The sequence below is a fragment of the Phascolarctos cinereus genome, unplaced genomic scaffold (genome assembly GCF_003287225.1).
Source record: "Phascolarctos cinereus isolate Bilbo 61053 unplaced genomic scaffold, phaCin_HiC Scaffold_5;HRSCAF=322, whole genome shotgun sequence".
NCBI classification, from domain to species: Eukaryota; Metazoa; Chordata; class Mammalia; order Diprotodontia; family Phascolarctidae; genus Phascolarctos; species Phascolarctos cinereus.
Window position 1 is genome coordinate 260581641 of NW_027555958.1, and position 20142 is coordinate 260601782.

The 20142-nt window shown below is 37.2% G+C and overlaps 1 protein-coding gene across 3 annotated transcripts in view; it reads right to left on the minus strand.

The window, feature by feature from the left end:
• ARHGAP44 (Rho GTPase activating protein 44) overlaps positions 1-20142 on the minus strand; it is a 149452-nt gene that overhangs the window by 10191 nt on the left and 119119 nt on the right. For 2 of the 3 annotated variants that reach the window (XM_020965924.2, XM_020965927.2), the window contains exons 17-19: positions 15904-15921; positions 14835-15056; positions 1245-1390 (exon numbers count right to left, since the gene is read on the minus strand). In XM_020965924.2, coding sequence (XP_020821583.1) covers positions 1245-1390; positions 14835-15056; positions 15904-15921 — 386 coding nt within the window. The remainder of the gene's footprint in view (positions 1-1244; positions 1391-14834; positions 15057-15903; positions 15922-20142) is intronic. The other variant, XM_020965926.2, reaches the window with a different exon arrangement.

A 20142-nucleotide genomic window follows, 5' to 3' on the forward strand; every position in this document is an offset into this window, starting at 1 on the left:
GTGCACTTACACTTGGATCTCAAAGGTCACAGACTGAGAAACCCTAAGAAAAGGTAAATTCAAATGATAAAGATACTGTAGAATCAGTTGAATAAGAATGCAGTAAGAATCATAGGGCTCTTCAGCTCTAAAAGATGAAAACCAAAATGAATATAGTTAAATTTCATTCAGTTGTGAAGAGGATAGCATGGAATCAAACAATTTCAACAAATCCTTGTACCAAGGAGGCAATAAAACCTAAAATGAGTAAATGTAGTTCAAATAAAAATATTATTTTATTTTTGAATAAACTTGTAATTTTATCAGTGTACTGAACTCCCAATAAAGAAATTATCTCTACTAATATAGTGTGGCACCTGCCCTACAACTTATAGTCTTGGAAACCTGGATGTGCCACTTAGAGGCTAAGTGTCTTTGCTGAGGGTAACACAGCTAGTATGTGTCAGGGGTCAGGCCTGAAACCAGGTGGTCTTCCTGACTGAAGTCAGGAATGTTGATCTCAAAGCTATGTTTCTCAATTTAATTTAATTTTTATTTTACAAGTTATAAATGTATGGAGTTTGTTAATCCAAGAAGCACTGTCCATTCAAAAAAAAAGCATGGCTAAATTCCTCAATCATGACCCAAGATGATTTATTAGCAATTTATCAAAGGTTAGACTTTGAAACTGACTTCAAGGAGAATAGTTATGTTCTTTCTACAGTATGTCTTTTGGTGCCACTGCCAAAGATGGTACACTGGTCTGGATGGGCTAGTTGGGTAGTTCATATGTGTCCCTGATGCCGCAGTCTCCTTAACATTCAAGTCTTCGTAGAAGTGAATAATACCCTCTGCCCTGCTAGGTTCTAATAGCTGTGAGAATGAGAAACATAGGGAACAAAGTTAAAGGACAGAAGGTTCCTACATACTGCTAGATTTGTCTATAGCACAACTAATAGTGCTGTAAATGGACTTTAGAGATTGCTGATTCCAAGCCTTCATTTTACAGAGGAGAAAACTGAGGCACTAAGTGAGTTTATAATTCACCTAAGGTTATACAGACAAATGTGAATATGCGTATGTGGCAAAGTGGTGAGATAATACCTTTCAAATTCAAATTGTAGACTGTAACACTAGGTACTATGATTAGGTCCCACAGCTGTTGCTTTGTGTACCTGATTTAAAGGAAGTTTAAAACTAGTTGGAACTCAAACCCTCAGTGAGCTGAAAACAAGGACTAATGAGAAAAGAGACAAAAGTAATACCTTTCCGGAGTGTGTGAGGGCTCTGATCTGGGTGGGGCTGGCTGAGAGTAGTCATTGGCTGTGTACTCACACAGAGGACCCCGTGAGTGGAGCTTTGACTCTCCTTTTGCCCAGACCCTGAAGAAAGCTCCTTGCTTTGTAAAGTGCTGAAACAAACACAAGGAATGACATATAAATTTATTAAAACCTAACATCACCTCCACCTAATGAAAATACTAATCATTTTTCAAGGCACAAGTCAAATCTCCACAAAAGGGGAAGTCCTTACTAGCCAATTCAGCCAATCACTAAATATCTCCCTTCTCTGAACTTCGGTAGCACTTATTGTCTATACCACTCATATGGCACTTATATTCTACCTTTTCAAGTCTAAAAGTCTCCCCTACTAGATCGTAAGCTTCTTGAAGGCAGGGCCTGTGTCTTTTCTTTTCCTTCTATCTTGTTCTGTTCCAAGTATAATCCTTGAAAATTGAAGATAACTGGCAAATATTTGATTATTCAATGGATATTCCCAATAAGTCTAAACCAGAATACTACAGATATTTCAGTACTTTTTTCTCCATTCCTTATGGAGAATGATGATTAGCAAAGTTTTCCATTTTAAGAGATAAAAGTACATAGAAGCAAGGCCCTGTTTAGGAATTCTTGAAACTCTTTTCAATCTCTGGCAATTAGATTTCCAATCCCTGAGTTGAAGCATTTAAAAGTATTTTCTTTTAGGTAAGTGAAATTTCAAAATCAATCCCTGAACTACTTTTATTTTTTAAAATTTATTTATTTTTGGTTTTCAACATTAACTTTTATAAGATTTTGAATTCTAACCCCGCCCCTTCTCCCCAAGATGGCATGCAATCTGATATAGGTCATATATGTGCAATCATATTAAGCATATTTCCACATTAGTTATGTTGTGAAAGAAGAATCAGAACAAAAACTATGAGAAAGAAAAAAACAAAAAAAAGAAAATAGTATGCTTCGATCTGCATTCAGACTCCATAGTTCTTTCTCTGAAAGTAGACAGCATTTTCCATTGCGAGTCTTTTGGAATTGACTTAGCTCATTGAATTGCTGAGATGAGCTAAGTCTATCAAGGTGGGTCATCACAGAATGTTGCTGTTACTGTGTACAATGTTCCCCTGTTTCTGCTCACTTCACTCAGCATCAGTTCATGCAAGTCTTTCCAGGTTTTGCTGAAATCTGCTTGCTCATCATTTCTTATGGAACAATATTTATATAAGACAACTTCTTCAGCCATTCCCCAATTGATGGGCATCCCCTCAACTTCCAATTCTTTGTCACCACAAAAAGAGCTGCTATAAATATTTTTTGTACATGAGGGTCCTTTTCCCATTTGTATGATCTCTTTGGAACACAGACCTAGTAGTGGTACTGTTGGATCAAAGGGATCACAGTTGTTGGATAACAGTTTTATAGCCCTTTGGGCATAGTTCCAGATTGCTCTCCAGAATGGTTGGATCAGTTCACAATTCCCTGAAAGCTTTTTTAAAGCCCTACTCCTACCCTCCGATCTTCAAACTAGGACCATCCTCACCCCAATGGTATGGTCCTGAAAGACCTTTGAAGCCTAGCAAGAACCACCATCAGGTGGTTCACTGATCTACTGATTCTTATAATCTCTCTCCTTTGTAAGTAATGGTGAATCCTGGGACCTTCTCTCAAACCCCAGAACCATAGCCTACTAATACTCCTACAGACACTGCCAATGTAAATGATGCTCTTGGAGACATCTCAGTCATGTAAATAAGGATCTTGGGGTCACTCAACCCCAAAAGGAGATTCAGTCACTACCTTATGTCTTCTTCTCAGAACCACTGCATGTTAAATGACATCCAGGTCAATTATACAAACTACTTTGAGGCAGTAGGGTAAAGGAAACTGGCTTTGTAATTTATTTGTAATTATTTGTCAAAAATTTATCAGACAGCTATGGACTTTAATTGGCTAGTAATTATTCCTATGAGAGACTAGAGTGGATTGTAAACAAAGTCAGCACAACTGATATTAAAGTTCAAACAATTTTTTCATTAGCAGAACAAAGCAGGGACAGCCAAACAAAAATTTATTAGCTAACTCCTGGGTTGGCTATTTTCAATGACCCAGGAAAGCTGAAATACTGGAGTAGAAATTGAAAGAGGTAATTTTTTTCCTCAGAGAAGGGGCAAATCCAGGTTTCTTCCTTTACCTCTTTGGGAATTAGCTCATTCTGATTCATCTTTTGCCTCCTCAGTTTGGATGAAAGGAAATTGTAGCTTCCTGCTTTCTTAGGTAAAACATCTTTTGACCCCCACATCCCAAACTGCAATAATCACCCTCTCACTCATTTGATTCAATATGTTAGAAAAGCTGCATGGAGGGTGTGGAGGGGTGTGTGTGTGTGTGTGTGTGTGTTGTGTGTGTGTGTGTGTGAAAGAGAGCAAGAGAGACAGGCAGAGACAGAGAGAGAGAAAGAGAGAGATGGTAAGGAGTCAAGAAATAGTTGCACACTTAGGAGACTGACAGGATAGTGATGCCTTTGACCAAGTAATATGGTAGTTTGGAAGGGGAAAAGGATTTTTTGGAAAAATTAATCAGTTCAGTTTTTGATAAATTGAGTTTAAGAAGTCTATAACAGAGAGGATTCTGTGAAGATGGTGGAGTAGGTCAGAAAATTCCAAGCTCTCCAGATTTCCCTGACAAGTCAAAATAGCACCTCAGGACGAACACAGAGTGGTAAAAATAAACAACAGTTGGGACAGAACAATGGTCCTTCTGGGACAACTGGAGAAGATCCGAAGTAAAATCCCAGGACTGAGATTTGGTCCCTGTAAAGTCTAAACACCTCCAGGCTAGTTCCACTGAAACAGCAAGCAGTTAGCCCTGGGGCTAGCTGGGTTGGGAGATGGCCTTGGCCTCAGTCACAGGAGATTTCACACACTGGATGGTGTGGGGAGTCAGGCATTTGAGCAGGGGAAGATTGAGGGAATCTCTGCTGATAAGGCATATCAGGCCCAGCTGTGCTGCCAAGATGCGACCCTGGGAGAAAAGGAACCAGCACACTCCTGGTGAGTACAGATGGAGTGGGGCCTGGACGCTACTGCCTGTGAGCACTTGCAGGAGAGTGGAGTTCTGGGTTTTGGTTCTAGGCCAGAGGGGAGAACTGAAGGATGATCTGAAGATACTCATACCCCATACCCATACCCCAGAACTAGAGGTGATTACAATAATAAGCTGCCTACAAATAAAAAAAAATGAGCAGGCAAAGGAGAAAGAACCCAACCACGGAAAGTTACTATGAGAACAGAGAAGACTGGGGTTTGTCTTCAGATAAGGATACTGAAGAAAAAAAATAAGCCTTTCCTACCCCAAAGAGTAGTCATGGTCATCTCCCCCAAAAAAATTCATAGAAGAGCTTTAAAAAGACTTTAAAAATCAATATTTATTAAAAATCAATAGGGAAAGGTTGAGGGGGAAAAAAAATAAGAACCATCCAAGAGAAACAAGATTATGATAAGAAAGTCAACCAATTGGAAAAGGAGATGTAGAACCTTACAGAAGAAAACAATTCCTTGAAAATTAGAATTTGGCAAGGGGAAGCCAGACAAGTTATAACAGATGAAGAAATAATAAAACAAAATATAAAGAATGAAAAAATAGTAGAGAAAGTGAAACACCTCATAAGAAAGAAAAACAACTGATCTGGAGAACAGATCAAGAAAAGAAAACATAAGAATAATCGCACTACCTGAAATCTATGACCAAAAAAAAAATCTTGATACACAACAATACAAGAAATAATTAAAGAAAATCATCCTGAAGTCTTAGAACAAAAGGAGAAAGTAGAAACAGAAAAATTCTACCGATCACCACCTGAATGAGATCCTATGAGGAAAACCTATAGGAATATATAGCTAGATTCTGAAACCTCCAGGTCAAGGATAAAATATTATTAGCAACAAGAAAAAAAACCCAATTCAAATATAGCAGAGCTACAGTTAGAATCACACAAGATCTAGCAGTGGTGACCCTAAAAAGACCGCTGGTTTTGTAACACTATATATCAAAGAGCAAAAGAACTGGGGTTGCCGTCAAAAATATCATAAGTTAAGTATAATCCTGAATTAAAAAAAAAGACATTCAATGAATTGCTAGGCTTTCAGGCTTTTGTTTCAAAAAAACCTGAACTTAAAAGAAAATCTGACATACAAGATCCTAGATAACAAAGACAAGTGACTTAATAAGATCAGACTTTACTTTTTATATGAGGAAATGTAAAATGTATGTCTACGATTGTTATTAGTAATTGGGTAGTTAGAAAGAAAGACTGGGGTAGAAATGAGTTTGTTGTGATTCTAAAAAGTAAAACTGTTTAGAAAAAGGTAAAGAGTAATTATCTTATACAAATAGGGTGTGAAAGGAAGAACTGACACAGAGGAATTAGATGGTGGGGAAGGCTGGTAGTTCTGGAACCCTACTCTCATACAGAATAGGTTGGAGAGGGAACAATACATACATATGTAAAAGAGTATAAGTCTTCTAAATTCAGAAAGAAATAAAAAGCTAAGGGGATAGGGAGTGAGGAAAGGATGAGTGAAGGATTTTTAGGGGGAACCCTACTTACATCAGATCTGGGTTAAAGACAGAACTATATCTATATCTCTATATCTATCTATGAATAAAAGTCTTCTAAATTTGTAAAGAAATAAAAGGGTGAGGGAATAGGATAGGGGGGTACAGAAGGGTATCTAGATTAATAGGAATGGAATAAAGAGGGAATAACATATATAAAGAGAGCTTCTGTGGCAAGTGAGATAGTGAGCAAATTAGAGAGGTATAAAAGGATTTCCCAGTAGCTATGAGGTTGCACTTGAGATTATGTAATATGAATATATTTGTTATAAACCTGGTCAGGAAGTGCAAGTGTAGAATTGAACTGGTTTTTATATATATATATATATATATATATATATATTATATATATTATATATATATATATATATATATGACTATAAAAGTCTTCTAAATGCAGAAAGAAACAAGAAGGGAAGGGGGAAGGGTGGGGAGGAGAGGATAAGGGAGGAATCTTTGGAGGAGGGGGTAGGTTGAGTAATAGGAGGGCAAGGGAATGGGTAGAAGCAGAAGAGTCAAGAGGGACAGGAAATAAGAGATATATACAAACATAAAATAAAGATCAGGAGTAGAATTCATTAGTGATATGGTAAAGGGACCAGGGATTCAAGAGGACAGTGTAGCATTGAACTGGTTTATTAATGGTCAAGATGAAGAAAAAAACAGAGCCAAGATGATGGAGTAGAGAAGCACTCAGCCTAGGTGTCTCAAATTTCCCTCTAAACAGCTCTAAAATAACACCTTGAATTAAATTCTGGATTGGCAGAACCAAAAAAAAGCCTGAATAAAACAATTTTCCAGCCCAAGGCAACTTAGGAGGTTGGAAGGAAAGGTCTGTCTCACCTCTGTAGTGGTGGACCCTTGACGCACAGCACAGGCTGTGCCTTAGGAGTATCTGTATTGGTGGCAGCAGCAGCTTCAGGAGCTCTCAGCCCTGGAACAGTTAGGGGGTGAACAACTGGTCAGATGGAAACTGTGGGGGACCCTTTGCTGGTGTTGGGTTCAGGACTCTGTTGCCCATATTCAATTCTGGGTCACAGTCTCAGGACCAAAAGGCGTGATAGCACTTGTGGCTGCAAGGGTACAGAAGCCTAGGTCAGGTTCCATAGCAGAAAAGGAATGCTTGTGGTTACTCACAAGGGAGTAGGAATGCTGGTCTCAATTCCAAAACAGAAGGAAGCACTAGAAATTGCAACTGAAGGAGGGCAGGGGACCTGGTCACACTTCTCAGGGTCAGGAGGAGTGTTGATACTGGTAGCTACAAGGGAACAAGATTCCTTCCTGGGTAAAGACCAGAGCACAGGCAAGGAAAGCAGTAACTACACCTCTCCTTAGAGAATACCACCTTGGGAGCACTAAAAACCTATAGACCTCCAGAGATAGCTCTGAAAACAACAGCAAGAAAAGCAAGAAAAAAAGCAAAAAAAACCCAACAGCACCCCCTCTCCCAAAGAACAGAGTCAAACTTTAATATAAAGCTAAAAGTCAAGAAAAAGGCTGGAAAGATGAGCAAAAAGTAATAATAATAATAATAATAATAACTTGACCACAGAAAGTTTCTATGGTGGACAGAGAATATTAAGAAACAAATGCAGAAGACAACAAAACCAAAACAGCAACATGCAAGGATTCAGTGAAAAATGTGAATTGGTCACAGGCTCAAAAATAATCTCTGGAAGCTCTAAAAAAACCTTTAAATGTCAAATGAAAAAGGAAGAGGAAAAATTGGGAAAAGAAAATAACAGTGAGGCAAGAAAATTATGAAAAGAGGCACAAAAAAATACTGAAGAACACTTTATGAATGAATATTGAATAACACCTTAAAAAACAAAATTGGCCAAATGGTAAAAGAGGCACAAAAATCCACTGAAGAGTAGAATGCCTTAAGATGCAGAATTTGCCAAACAGAACAAGAGGTAAAAAAATTCACCAAAAAAGAGAACTCCTTTAAGAAACAGAATTGGCCAGATAGAAAAAGAAGTATAAAAGCTCACTGAAGAAAATAATTCCTTAAAAATTAGAATTGGGCAAGTGAAAGCTAATGACACCATGAGACATCAAGAAACAATAAAACAAAATCAAAAGAATGAAAAAATAGAAGAAAATGTTAAATATCTCATTGGAGAAACAACCCAGCTGGAGAAGAGACTGAGAAAAGAAAATTTAAGAATTATTGGACTACCTGAAAGCCATAATCAAAAAAGATCTCAGACATCCTATTTCAAGAAATGGTCAAGGAGAACTGCCTTGATATTCCTAAAATCAGAGGGTAAAATGGAAATTGAAAGAATTCACCAATCACCTTCTGAAAAAGATCCAAAATGAAAACTCCAGGAATATTATAGCCAAATACCAGCACTCCAAGGAGAAAATACTGCAAGTAGCCAGAAAGAAACAATTCAAATATCATGAAGCCAGAGTCAGGATCATATAATCACAGATTTGGCAGCTTCCACAAAAAAATGGTTTGGAGCACTTAGAATATGATATTCTGGAAGGCAAAGAAGCTAGGATAGCAACCAAGAATAACCTATCCAGCAAAACTAAGTATCAGGGTTTTTTTTTGGGGGGGGGATGTATATTTTTGCCTTTTTTTTTTGCAGGACAATTGGGGTTAAGTGACTTGCTCAGGGTCACACAGCTAGTAAGTATCAAGTCTGAGGCCAGATTTGAACTCAGGTGCTCCTGACTCCAAGGCTGGGACTCTATCCACTGTGCCATCTAGTGGAAATGTATATTTAATGAACAGAGGATTTTCAAGCATTCCTGATGAAAAGAACAGAGCTCAATAGAAAGTCTGACTGTCAAACACAAGACTCAAGAGAAGCACAAAAAGGCAAACATAAAAGGGAATACATACAAGGGAATCAGTAAGTTTAAACTGTTTACATTCCCATATGGGAAAAGTGATCATTGTAACTCCTAAGAATGTTATCAGTATTAGGGCAATTAGAAGGACATAGGCAGAGGGCATGGGTGTGAGATGATTATGAAGAGAAGATTTCAAAAAAATAAAATTAAGGGGTGAGAAAAGAGATGTACCATATTGTTGCTGTTGAGAACAGATTATTTCACATAAAAGAGGCACGAAAAGAAGAGCTTTTACAATGGAGGAGAAGATGGTGAAAATGGGGGGTTGGCAGTACTTGAGCCTTATTCTCATCAGAATTGGCTCAGAGAGGGAATATATCACTCAATTGGATATAGAAACCTATTTTACCCTACAGGGAAGTAGGGATGGAAGGAAGGGGAGGGAGACTGATCAAAGGTGGATTAAGGGAGGTAGTGGTCAGAAGCAAAACAGACTTTTGGGGAGGGACAGGGTAAAAAGAGAGAAAGAAGGACAAACAGGGAAAAATAAGATGGAGGGAAATACACAATTAATGACCATAACTGTGAAGGTGAATGGGATGAACTCACCCTAAAACAGAAGTGAATAGCAGAATGGATTAAAAGCCAGAATCCAACAATATGTTGTTTATAACAAACACTTGAAACAGGGAGACACAAACAGAATAGAAATAAAGGGCTGGAGCAGAATCACTTATGCTTCAGCAGAAGTTAAAAAAAAAAGTAGGGTTATCAACAAAGCAAAAGCAAAAATGTTGTTATTGTTTAATCATTTTAGTTGTGTCTGATTCTTCGTGACTTCATTTGGGCTTTTCTTGACAAAGATACTGGAATGATTTGCCATTTCCTTCTACAGTTCATTTTACCGATGAGGAACCAAAGCAAACAGGATTGCCCAGGGTCACACAGCTAGTAAGTAAACACCATGGTCTCCCACTGCATCCAGGGCCATCGCCAGTTGCCTTGACCGTGCCTTGCCACTGTTCTCAGATAACTCTGGAGGAGAGTGAGGCTGATGACTTTGTACAGCTCTGCCTCACTTAAATTCAATCCATTTGCAAGTCAAGACATCACCCTCCTGATGTCATGGGTCCTCTTTGAGAATGAAGGCCAGATCTGAACTCAGAAGGATGAGTCTTCCTGACTACAGATCTGATACTCTATTAGCTTCCCAAAAGCAAAAATAGACTTAATTAAGAGAGATAAGCAGGGAAACTACATTTTGTAAAAAGTACCATAGATAACGAAGTAATATCAATACTAAACATATATGGACCAAATAGCATAGCATCCAAATTCTTAAAGGAAAAGCTAAAGGAGTTACAGGAAAAAATAATAAAACTACACTAGTGGGGGACCTCAAGTTACTCCTCTCAAAATTCTGCTAAAGTTGTTAACTATTTCAAGTAGTTTCTGAGTTGATTCTCTAGGATTCCCCAAGTATACCACAGCATCATATGTGAAGAGTAATAGTTTTTGTTTCCTTAATGCCTATTCTAATTTTTTCAATTTTTTTCTCTTATTGCTATAGCTAACACTTCTAGTATAATATTGAATGATAGTGGTGATAATGGGCATCCTTGTTTCCCCCCTCAACTTACTGGAAAAGCTTCTAGCTTATCCCCATTAGAAATAATGCTTGCTGATGGTTTTAGGTAGATACTACTTGTCATTTTAAGGAAAACTCCATTTATTCTTATGCTGTCTAGTGTTTTTATTGGAATGGGTATTGTATTTTGTCAAAAGCTTTTTCTCCATCTATCGAGATGATCATGAGATTTTTTTTTGTTATTGATATGGTTAACTATGCTGATAGTTTTCCTAATATTGAACTAGCTCTGCATTCTCGATATAAATCTCACCTAATCATAGTGTATGATCTTTGTGATATATTGCTGCAATCTCCTTGCTAGTATTTTATTTAAAAATTTTTTGCATCAATATTCATTAAGGAAATTGATCTATAGTGTTCTCTCTCTCTGTCTCTCTCTTTTCTCTCCCTGGTTTAGGTGTCAGCACCTTATTTGTGTCATAAAAGGAATTTGGTAGGATTCCTTCTTTGCTTATTTTTCCAAATGGTTAATATAGTATTTGAATTAATTGTTCTTTAAATGCTTGGTAGAATTTACTTGTGAATCTATTTGGTCCTGGCAATTTTTTCTTAGGGAGATCATTGATGGTTTGTTCAATTTCTTTTTCTAAGAAGGGATTATTCAAGTATTCTATTTCTTCTTCTGTTAACCTGAACAATTTATGTTTTTGTAAACATTCATCCATTTTGCTTAGATTGTTATATTTACTGGCATATAACTGGGCAAAATAGCTCCTATAATTTTTAATCTTCATTGGTGGTGAATTCACTCTTTTCATTTTTGATGTTGGTAATTTAGTTTTCTTTCTTTCAAAAAATTAATTTAACCAGTGGTTTATTTATTTTATGAGGTTCTTCATAAAAAAAAATCTCCTATTTTTATTTATTAGTTCAATGGTTTTCTTTTAATTTTATTAATCTCTCCTTTGATGTTTTGGATTTCCAATTTGAGTTACTTGAAGATTTTTAATTTGTTCTTTTTCTAGTTTTTTTAGTTGGATAGCCAATTCATTGATCTGTTCTTTCTCTGTTTTACTGACATAAGTGTTTAGAGTTATAAAATTTTCCCTTAGTACTGCTTTGACTGCATCCTATAAATTTTGGTATGTTGTCTCACTGTTGTCATTCTCTTTAATGAAATTACTAATTATTTCTATGATTTGACCCACTCATTCTTTAGGATTAGTTTATTTAGTTTCCAATTAATTTTTAATCTATCTTTCTATGGCCCTTTATTGGATGTAATTTGTATTGCCTTATAGTTTGAAAATGATGCATTTAGTATTTTTGTATTTGCTTGTATAGTTTTTAATGCCCTAATACGTGGTAAATATTTGTGTAGGTGCCATGTGCCACTGAGAAAAAGATATATTCCTTTCTATTTCCATTCAATTTTCTCCAACACTTTTGAAATATTCTCTTTCTCTCCATGCACATGGCCACAGCCATGGTTTAGGCTACCATCACATTATACCTGGACTATTGCCATAGCTTCCTAATTGGTTTTCCTGCCTCAGGTCTCTCTGTCAATCCAATTCATCCTCCACTCAGCTGCCAAAGTGATTTTTCTAAAGTAGCCATGTCATCCCCCTCCCTCTCATTATAATTTTACTATTTCTCCATATAACTCATTTGGTTTTTCCTTTAAGTATTTAGGTTCAATTCCATTTGGCACATATATTTTATGTATTAAAATTAATTTATTATCTATGGTACCTTTCAATAAATTGTAGTTTTTCTGTTTATCTTTTAAGATGAAATCTATTTTTCATTATCTGAGAATATAAATACAATCTCTGCTTTTTTGAGTTCTGCTGAAGCACAATGGATTTTGCTCTAGGCCCTTATTTCAACTTCGTATGAATTTTTTTCAAGTGTTGTAAAACAACATTTTATTGGATTCTGCTTTTTAATATATTCTGTTATCCTCTTCTGTTTTATAGTATGTTCTTCCCATTCAATTTACAGTTTCCATCTTATTCACTTATCCCTTTTCCTCTTTTCATTCCCTGGCACTTTTTGCAAAGAAGAAGGTCACAAAACATGAGTATGCTGAGTACCAGTGCTCTAGGCTTGATGCAACCAACCTCCCATCCCCTCCTGTCCCTCTTCTTTTCCCCTCACCAAGATCCAAATCACAGCTTCTTACTCTTTCTTTAAGTTTATACCCCTCTTCACAACCTACCCTCTAAGGCAGTTGTTTATGAAATTGTTTTAGAGATAGATTTTGCCCAGGGGTTACTTTGGTTGTACTCTAAAAATTTTGTTATGTTGGTAGGTTGTCTCATTGTGTCCATTATCTTTAATGAAAACACTATGATTTACTCTTTGACCTACCACTTCTTCAAGATTCCATTTAGTCTTCAATAAATTTGTTAAACTTTTCCCAAAAATCTTTTATTAAATATAATTTTTACTGCATTGTGGTCAGTAAAAGATGTATTTAATAATTCTCCTTTCATATATTTGTGAAGTTATATCTAATGCATGGTCAGTTTTTGTAAAGGTGCCATAATAGTCTCTTCTTCTTCCCCCCCACCCCCAAATTGGATTCTAACAGTTTTCAGAGTGATGAGTCAGACTACATGTCACCAGAAAAGCTCAACTTAGCTCCACATGTAGTCTATGGAATGGACCCCAAGATCCCATCTGCATGCATACACCATGGGATATGGGTTAGTCAATCCTCTGCTACACTTAGCTAGGTCTTCAGATATGAGGTGATTTGTCACTGGGACTGTACTTCAAGAATTGTATAATCCTCTAGCATAGTCTTGTAGAGTCCAAGTTCACTCTGAGCATCAGGATGAGGCAGCTGATTAGCACTTTGTAGAATTCCTTTAATGCATTCTAGAATTTTGTTAGGAATTGAAGTTAATCTCATAGGCCTATAATTTGTAGATGCTGATGATCACAAAAGAGTTGATATGTGAATTTCAATAGTTCAACATAAAACACGACACTTTTGAGCAAGTCATTTACCTTCTCTTGTCTCAGTTTCAACTGCAAAATAAGGGACTCAGTCCCTTAGGTTTTTTTCACCTCTAATGAACAATTGTATCAGTTTTTTTTCTATTTCTCTAAATGATTTCCTGACCTCTCCAAAAGCTACAGCCTCCTCCTTGAAATTACCTTCTGTACACTACATGTATATTTTATATTTACTTACTTATCTAAGTAAATACACATGTGTATGTTTCCCCTGCTTCTAGAATGTAAGTTCCTTGAGGGTAGAGTCTGATTTGTTTTTTCCTCTGTATTCCCAACACCAAGCACAGTTTAGGCTCATAGTAAGCCCTTAGTAAATGTTTATTGATATGTAATTTCCCTTTTGCTTTTCAAAGAGATAAGCCTAGTCAGGGGAGCAGATGACATGATGTGTTCCTTGGTGTTTTTCCTGCCACCTAGAAAGAAGGAGGCTGTGTGATATACTGGGAAGAGCACTGGCTCTGAAGTTAGAGGACTGGGTTAAAATCCCACAAGTCATTTATCCTCCCTGGGCCTCTTTTTCCTCTTCCATAAAATGAGGAGTTAGACTAAATGACCCATTAGGTCCCTTCAAGCTCCAGATCTATGAACCTGGTTTTATTTTTCTTTCAAAGTGAAAATGAAACCTAAAAAATCTGAATGGAAGAATTTGAGCAATGGTAGTGGGAAAAGTGCATCAGACTAGGACAGCTACTCTGTCACTAATTTGTTTTGTCACTAATCTTGAGGACATCATGATCTCTTGGGGTTCTAGTTTCCTCACCTATGAAATGAAAAAATACCAATCCTACCTTCTTCTTAGGGAATTTATGAGAATAATGTAAGGTTTTAGGTGGGAAATGGATTTGATAAACAGATATGTAATGACGGTATTATTATAAACAGCCCAAACCTTCCTCCATAACAGTTTGAGGACTACTACTCTGCTAACATAGTTAGCAGTGTCCTTAGAAATCTTGACTAGCCAGGGGACATGCGCTGTTGCTGTCTGTTGACTTGTGACAAACCACTTGTATTTGCTACAATCAGAGGGCAATATTATCACTTAGTCTTCACCCAAGATACCTACAAAATTGTTGGGGCAGGGGGAGTCATGATAGTAGGATTTCTCACTAAATACGACAATTACATAGATATGGTCCCAGGGGCTTCAACTAGGGAGTGGGAGAAATAATATCTAGAAATGACGTGATCTAAAAATAAAGACACTAATTAAGTTTTTTAAAATCATGAAAATTACAAAAGGAAAGAGAAATTCTAGAATGCAATCTTAGCTTTCCCATATTCTGCTTTAGCAAAAAGAAAAAAAATACCACCTTAACTCTTTTTAACCCAGAATGAAGATTTTGAAAAGCTTCAAATCTCCCTTATTCTTTAGGGGAACTTCAGAGAAGATTATTCTGTGCCACACTTCTGGAGAAAGTCGCCCATAAATATTTAGAAAAGGAAAAGCACCGTAACTGAATCAAAAAGAGCCACCAAATGGACATGGGCAAGTAGAGATCTTCCACATCCTGAGTGTTCTTCTTTCTTACCTTGTCTGCTCAGCCATAGATTGTGAGCCAAAGTTAGATGGAGGATGGGAAGAAGTTGCTGAAATGTCAAGTAACTCCTCAGGAACCGGTGACTGAGGTGGAACAGTAAGATCAGAAGGTGGAGCAGGAGGCTGCACAGTTGGTGGAGTACAGGATGATTTTCGGGTGACAGAGGAACCTCTTCGGGCCACCCAAGATGTATCCATAACCCTCACACCCATGCTGGTTGGGGAATGACACAAAGACACCTGTTTACCATCCTATAATATAACTGGCAGGATCCCTTCCCAACAAAGCAGAAACATTAAAGCACATCTGCACAAAAGTGAAACATTAGCATAGCCTGAGCACAGCCTTCTTCCCCTTCAGGATAAGCAATGCAATTGTTTCTTCTGAATTGAAATGGGAATTAAAAGCAAGTTTTTCCCACCCACACACTCTGCTGGGGCCAGCCTATGACAACTCTGGTTCGTGTAGGTTTCAGTAGAGTTGTTTTCCTTAGCAGGAGGAATTAAGGATAGGGTTGTGGTACTTCAATATGCTACTAAACCCAGCTGGCCATATTAAGAGTCTGTTTGCCACAAAGTCAAACCTTCCCTCAAAGTACAAGATGATCTTGTCTAGAAAGATTTTTGAGCAAGGGAAGGGAAAATACATGGATATTACTGGCTGGGCCTTTAGGTTACCCCCCAAACAAGCAGAAACATCAGATCAGTTCTTTAAAGCCTGGTACGATACAGAGCAAATTTAACAACTATGTGTTGGTCTCTTGGTGTAGTAGAAAGTGTCCTTGAGCGGGCGTCATGAGATCTATAGTCTAGTCTGGCTCCACTGCTAATTATATGGCTTTGGGCAAGTGTCTTCTATGCTTCAGTTTCCTCATATGCAAATTGTGGGGGTTAGACTCCACAATTTTGGGATTCTAATTTAATGATGAAAACACAGCAATAAATATTTGCCAAGCAACCAAACATGGAGCATTCAACTTCTTGAAGAATTCACTGGGACATAGTTAGCTTAAAGTTTAAAAGGCTGAACATAGCCCAGCAGCTACTAGCGGATACCATACCTTTGGATTTTCCTAAGGCTGCATGGACAAAAACATACAAACATTAGCGTCAAAAAAACTAAATCTTTTTTTGGGTGACAAGGACCCAATAAAGGAGCACCTATCAAGAGTATGGATATATAATAAGCCCTTTACTCACTTCATTTAATACTTTTTATGTGGTCAAAATTTATTTTCCATTGGTAATGGTGAAAATATCCCATAAATCCATACAGAGTCTTGTTGAGACAGTGTGGTAGGGATGCGGATGGAGGAGGGAGAACGAGATGGTTTAACAGGGAGATCCATCTGCTTTTAAGTGAACTGACACTGTAAATTTCCCTTTAATTTGGATCAAAGTCAAATACAGAAGTATAAATGACAACTGTGGTTCATGTATTTCCCTGACCAAAAAGTAGATCACAACATTAAACAAAAATAAACCACTCACATAAAGAAAGAGATGCCATTGTGTACTCATAACCCCAATGCTCCCAATATGGGGCACTAAGAAAAGGAGGAAGGAACGAAAGTCACACACTTATTTTTATAGTCAATCCAAGAACTTCCCTCTCCCAAAAGAAACATTCAAATAGATTGATATCAAAGTGGAACAGCAATACATACTGAATATTTACTATGGATGGGTATAGCAGCTGGGGCATAGACACCTTAGAGAATTTTGGCTTGGCATAGCTACTATAGTGGGAAAAACACTTGTAGATGTTTGATTTCCAGAAAGAGAGAGTTAAGATGGGATGGGAATTCTTGCCCAATTATGTATTCATCTTTATTTTTTCCCTGGAAGGCAATGATAGGATTCATAATATCATATTTTGGCCATATCTAGGTAAACTTCAGGGCAAAATTGGAAGCATATGAACATTTCTACTGTGGGATATCCCAAATCTATACCCTTGACTCCCACTGAAGGTGGCTGACCTGTTTTCAGGTATGCTGTAGAAAGAATTCCTATTCAGGTCTGGGTAGAACTAGATCTCTTCTGAGGTCCCTTTAAGTGTGACATATAGCTTCAAAATAGGTAGAAGCAAGCCAAGGACAACTGCTTATTATCTGTAGTGCTCATAGGATTGGACTGTCTTGGTCCTAGCAGCCACTGTAGAATTCAAGCCACTTGAGTTTGAGATATCTCTGGAACAATCCTCTTGCCCTCATCTGCCCTGGTAGTTTGGGAAAAAGGGCAGGAAATTAGCTTAATTCCTCAGTAAATATAGGTTGGTAGATGAGATTCAAGGAAGAATCTCTCTCTCTCTCTCTCTCTTCTCTCTCTCTCTCTCTCTCTCTGTCTCTGTCTCTGTCTCTGTCTCTCTCCCCCTCTCAAGCTTTCTCTGGTACAAATCTATACAGGTTCTTCTCCTACTTGTCTAAGTTTGTTTCAGTTTCCTTTGTCCAAGCCATGTCTGCTAACAGGGGGTATCAGTCAGTAAACTAGCATTTATTAACTGCCTTAATAGTAATGGTCTAATTTGATAACTGATTCTCTGACTGACTGGGTGGCTCTGGCTCTTCTTGACAAGATATCTGCACAAGCATTTGATTATATTTGATTATATTCTCCATAGTATTGCATCCACAATCACCCCTCTGTCCTTAACCTCTTTCTTTTTTTCCTTTTTTTATTTTTAGGCAACTGGGGTAAGGTGACTTGTCCAGGATCATATAACTAGCAAGTGGCAAGTGGTTAGTCTGAGACTGGATTTGAACTCAGATACTCCTGACTTCAGGACCGGTGCTCTACCCACTGTGCCACCTAGCTGCCCCTCCCTTAACCTCTTTCTAAAAGCTAATCAATTGTTTTCACACATGTCCAGGTCTCTCCCATCCTTAAAAAAAATCACTAGATTCTATTATCCCCTCAAGCTACATCCTGTATCTCTCCTCTCCTTTTTAGGCAAATGAAAAAATTATATTCACTACTGTCATTTATTCTGTCATTCACTCTTTTTCAGTCTAAAGGAAACTTGCCCTTTCCAAAATTACAAATAATTTCTTGACTGCCAAATAGAATGGCTTTTTCTCAGTCCTGATTCTTCTTAACCTGTCTTGATACATTTGACACTTGTGGACCTCTCACTCCTACTGGATATTTATCTTCTCTGGGTTTCTGTGATGACATTTTCTCCTAGCTGGCTTCTGATCTTTCTGACCTTCTTTTTCAGTCTCTTTTGCTGGCACATCATTAATATTATTCCCTTATTTATATGTCATCCCTAAGGTACTATGCTAGGCCCTGTTTTTCTTCTCTCTCCATACTTTCTTGGTAATAGGCTCATCAGATTTATATTTTCAGCTCCAGTTTCTTTAGTTCCTGAGTTTTAGTTTGTATCACCAGCTACCTATTGGACATTTCAAACTGCATGTCCTAGAGACATCTTAAACTCAAATTGTCCAAAACTGAATTCATATTTCCCTTGTAAACCTTCGTTTCTTCCAAACTTCCCCATTTCTGTTGAAAATAGTATAATTTTTCCAGTCTCCCATCTTGATAACCTTGGCATTATCTTCAATTCCTCATGATTCCTCAGCCTACATATCCAACCAGTTGCCAAACCAGTTGCCAGTTGTCATCTTTACTCTCATAACAGCTCTTGCCTCTGACCCCTTCTCTCTACTCATGCAGCTACCACCTTGGTTAAGTCTCTCATTATTCCAACAGCCTCCTAATTGGTCTTCCTTCCTCAAATCTCTCACTGTTCCAGTCTATCTTATATACTTCTGCCAAAGTAATTTTCCTTAAGTGATTCCAGTGGCTTCCTATTGCCTTCAGCATAAAATCTCAACTGATCTGTTTAGCCTTTAAAGTCCTACACAATCCAACCCCAAACTATCTTTCTAGCCTTACTGGATGAGTCTCCCCTTAAGTTTTTAATTGAGCTAGACTGGATTCTCTGTTCATCATAAACAATACACTGTCCTCCATCTCCTTGCTTCTACTAATGCTCTCCCTCCCAAACTACCTTAAATTTAACTACTCTTGTAGATATTTGTACTTATTCTCTCTATATGCACATATGTACATATAAACATATACTCATGTTTATTCTACATATACAAATACTTACATAGTTATATATAAAGTTGTACTTGTATCTATGTATAATATATGTGTATATTTATATAAATATAAGTAAACATGCATATGCATGCACACATACTTATTATCTCCCCTACTAGAGTGTAAATTCAATGTGAGTAGGGATTGTTTCATTCTTTGTACCTGTACTTGTATCCTCAGTGCCTAACAGTAAGTTAAATGGTCCACAGTAGTTATTTTAATAAGAACATGTCGATTGATTAATTTATCAATTCAATGGTGAGGCACAGACAGTTATACATTATTTCTCACTGTAAATAACACACATATACTATTTATATAGGTATATATGCATATGTATATATACACACACACATATATTTGTTGTTCAGTTGTTCAGTCATGTCCAACTCTTCATGACACCATAGACCATAGAGTCCATGGGATTTTCTTAGCAAAGACATTGGAAGTGGTTTGTCATTTTCTTCTCCAGTGGATTAAGGCAAACAGAGGTTACTTGACTTGCTCAAGGTCATACAACTAATAAGTATATGAGGCTGGATTTGAACTCAGGTCTTCCTGACTTCAGGTCCACCGAATAATCTAGCTGCCTTCTAGAAAAGGTGATTGTGTGTGTGCCTGTGCATGAAAACAAATAGTGCTCCTGCCATGGCTAGAAAATAGAAAAGATTCTTGAAGTCCCCTTAAGATGAAATAAACTTCCTGCTAGGCCAATTTCATTGCATTATTCATTGAGAAAACCTAATTACAAAGATTTCAGATTTAAAACTCAATGACAGCTTGAATACAATGACGCCAATTAAAAATTTCATTGTTTCTCCATCTGCTGTGATTCAGACTAGAAGAACTATGCTATAAGATCTATAAGAGCATTCCATTTCATAGCATCATTTCTGATAGTGTTTTGTTTTGTAAACTGTATTGATGTAATCAATTTCTTTTAGTAAGAAAAAGAGCGAAACTACTATGAAGCAGATATTAACAAATAGCTACAAAAGCTATTTTCTGACTGACCTCACCATTCCCCTAAACTAACTTATCCTTTCCCGAAACCTATGGAGCATCAGTTATGAAACTAGTTTTTTCTTGGGATATTTGAATTTCTACTTCCTGTTATTTTTAAAACACACAACAAATATATCACTGTAGAAGACACTGTAATATATGTATAAGGAGTATATTTT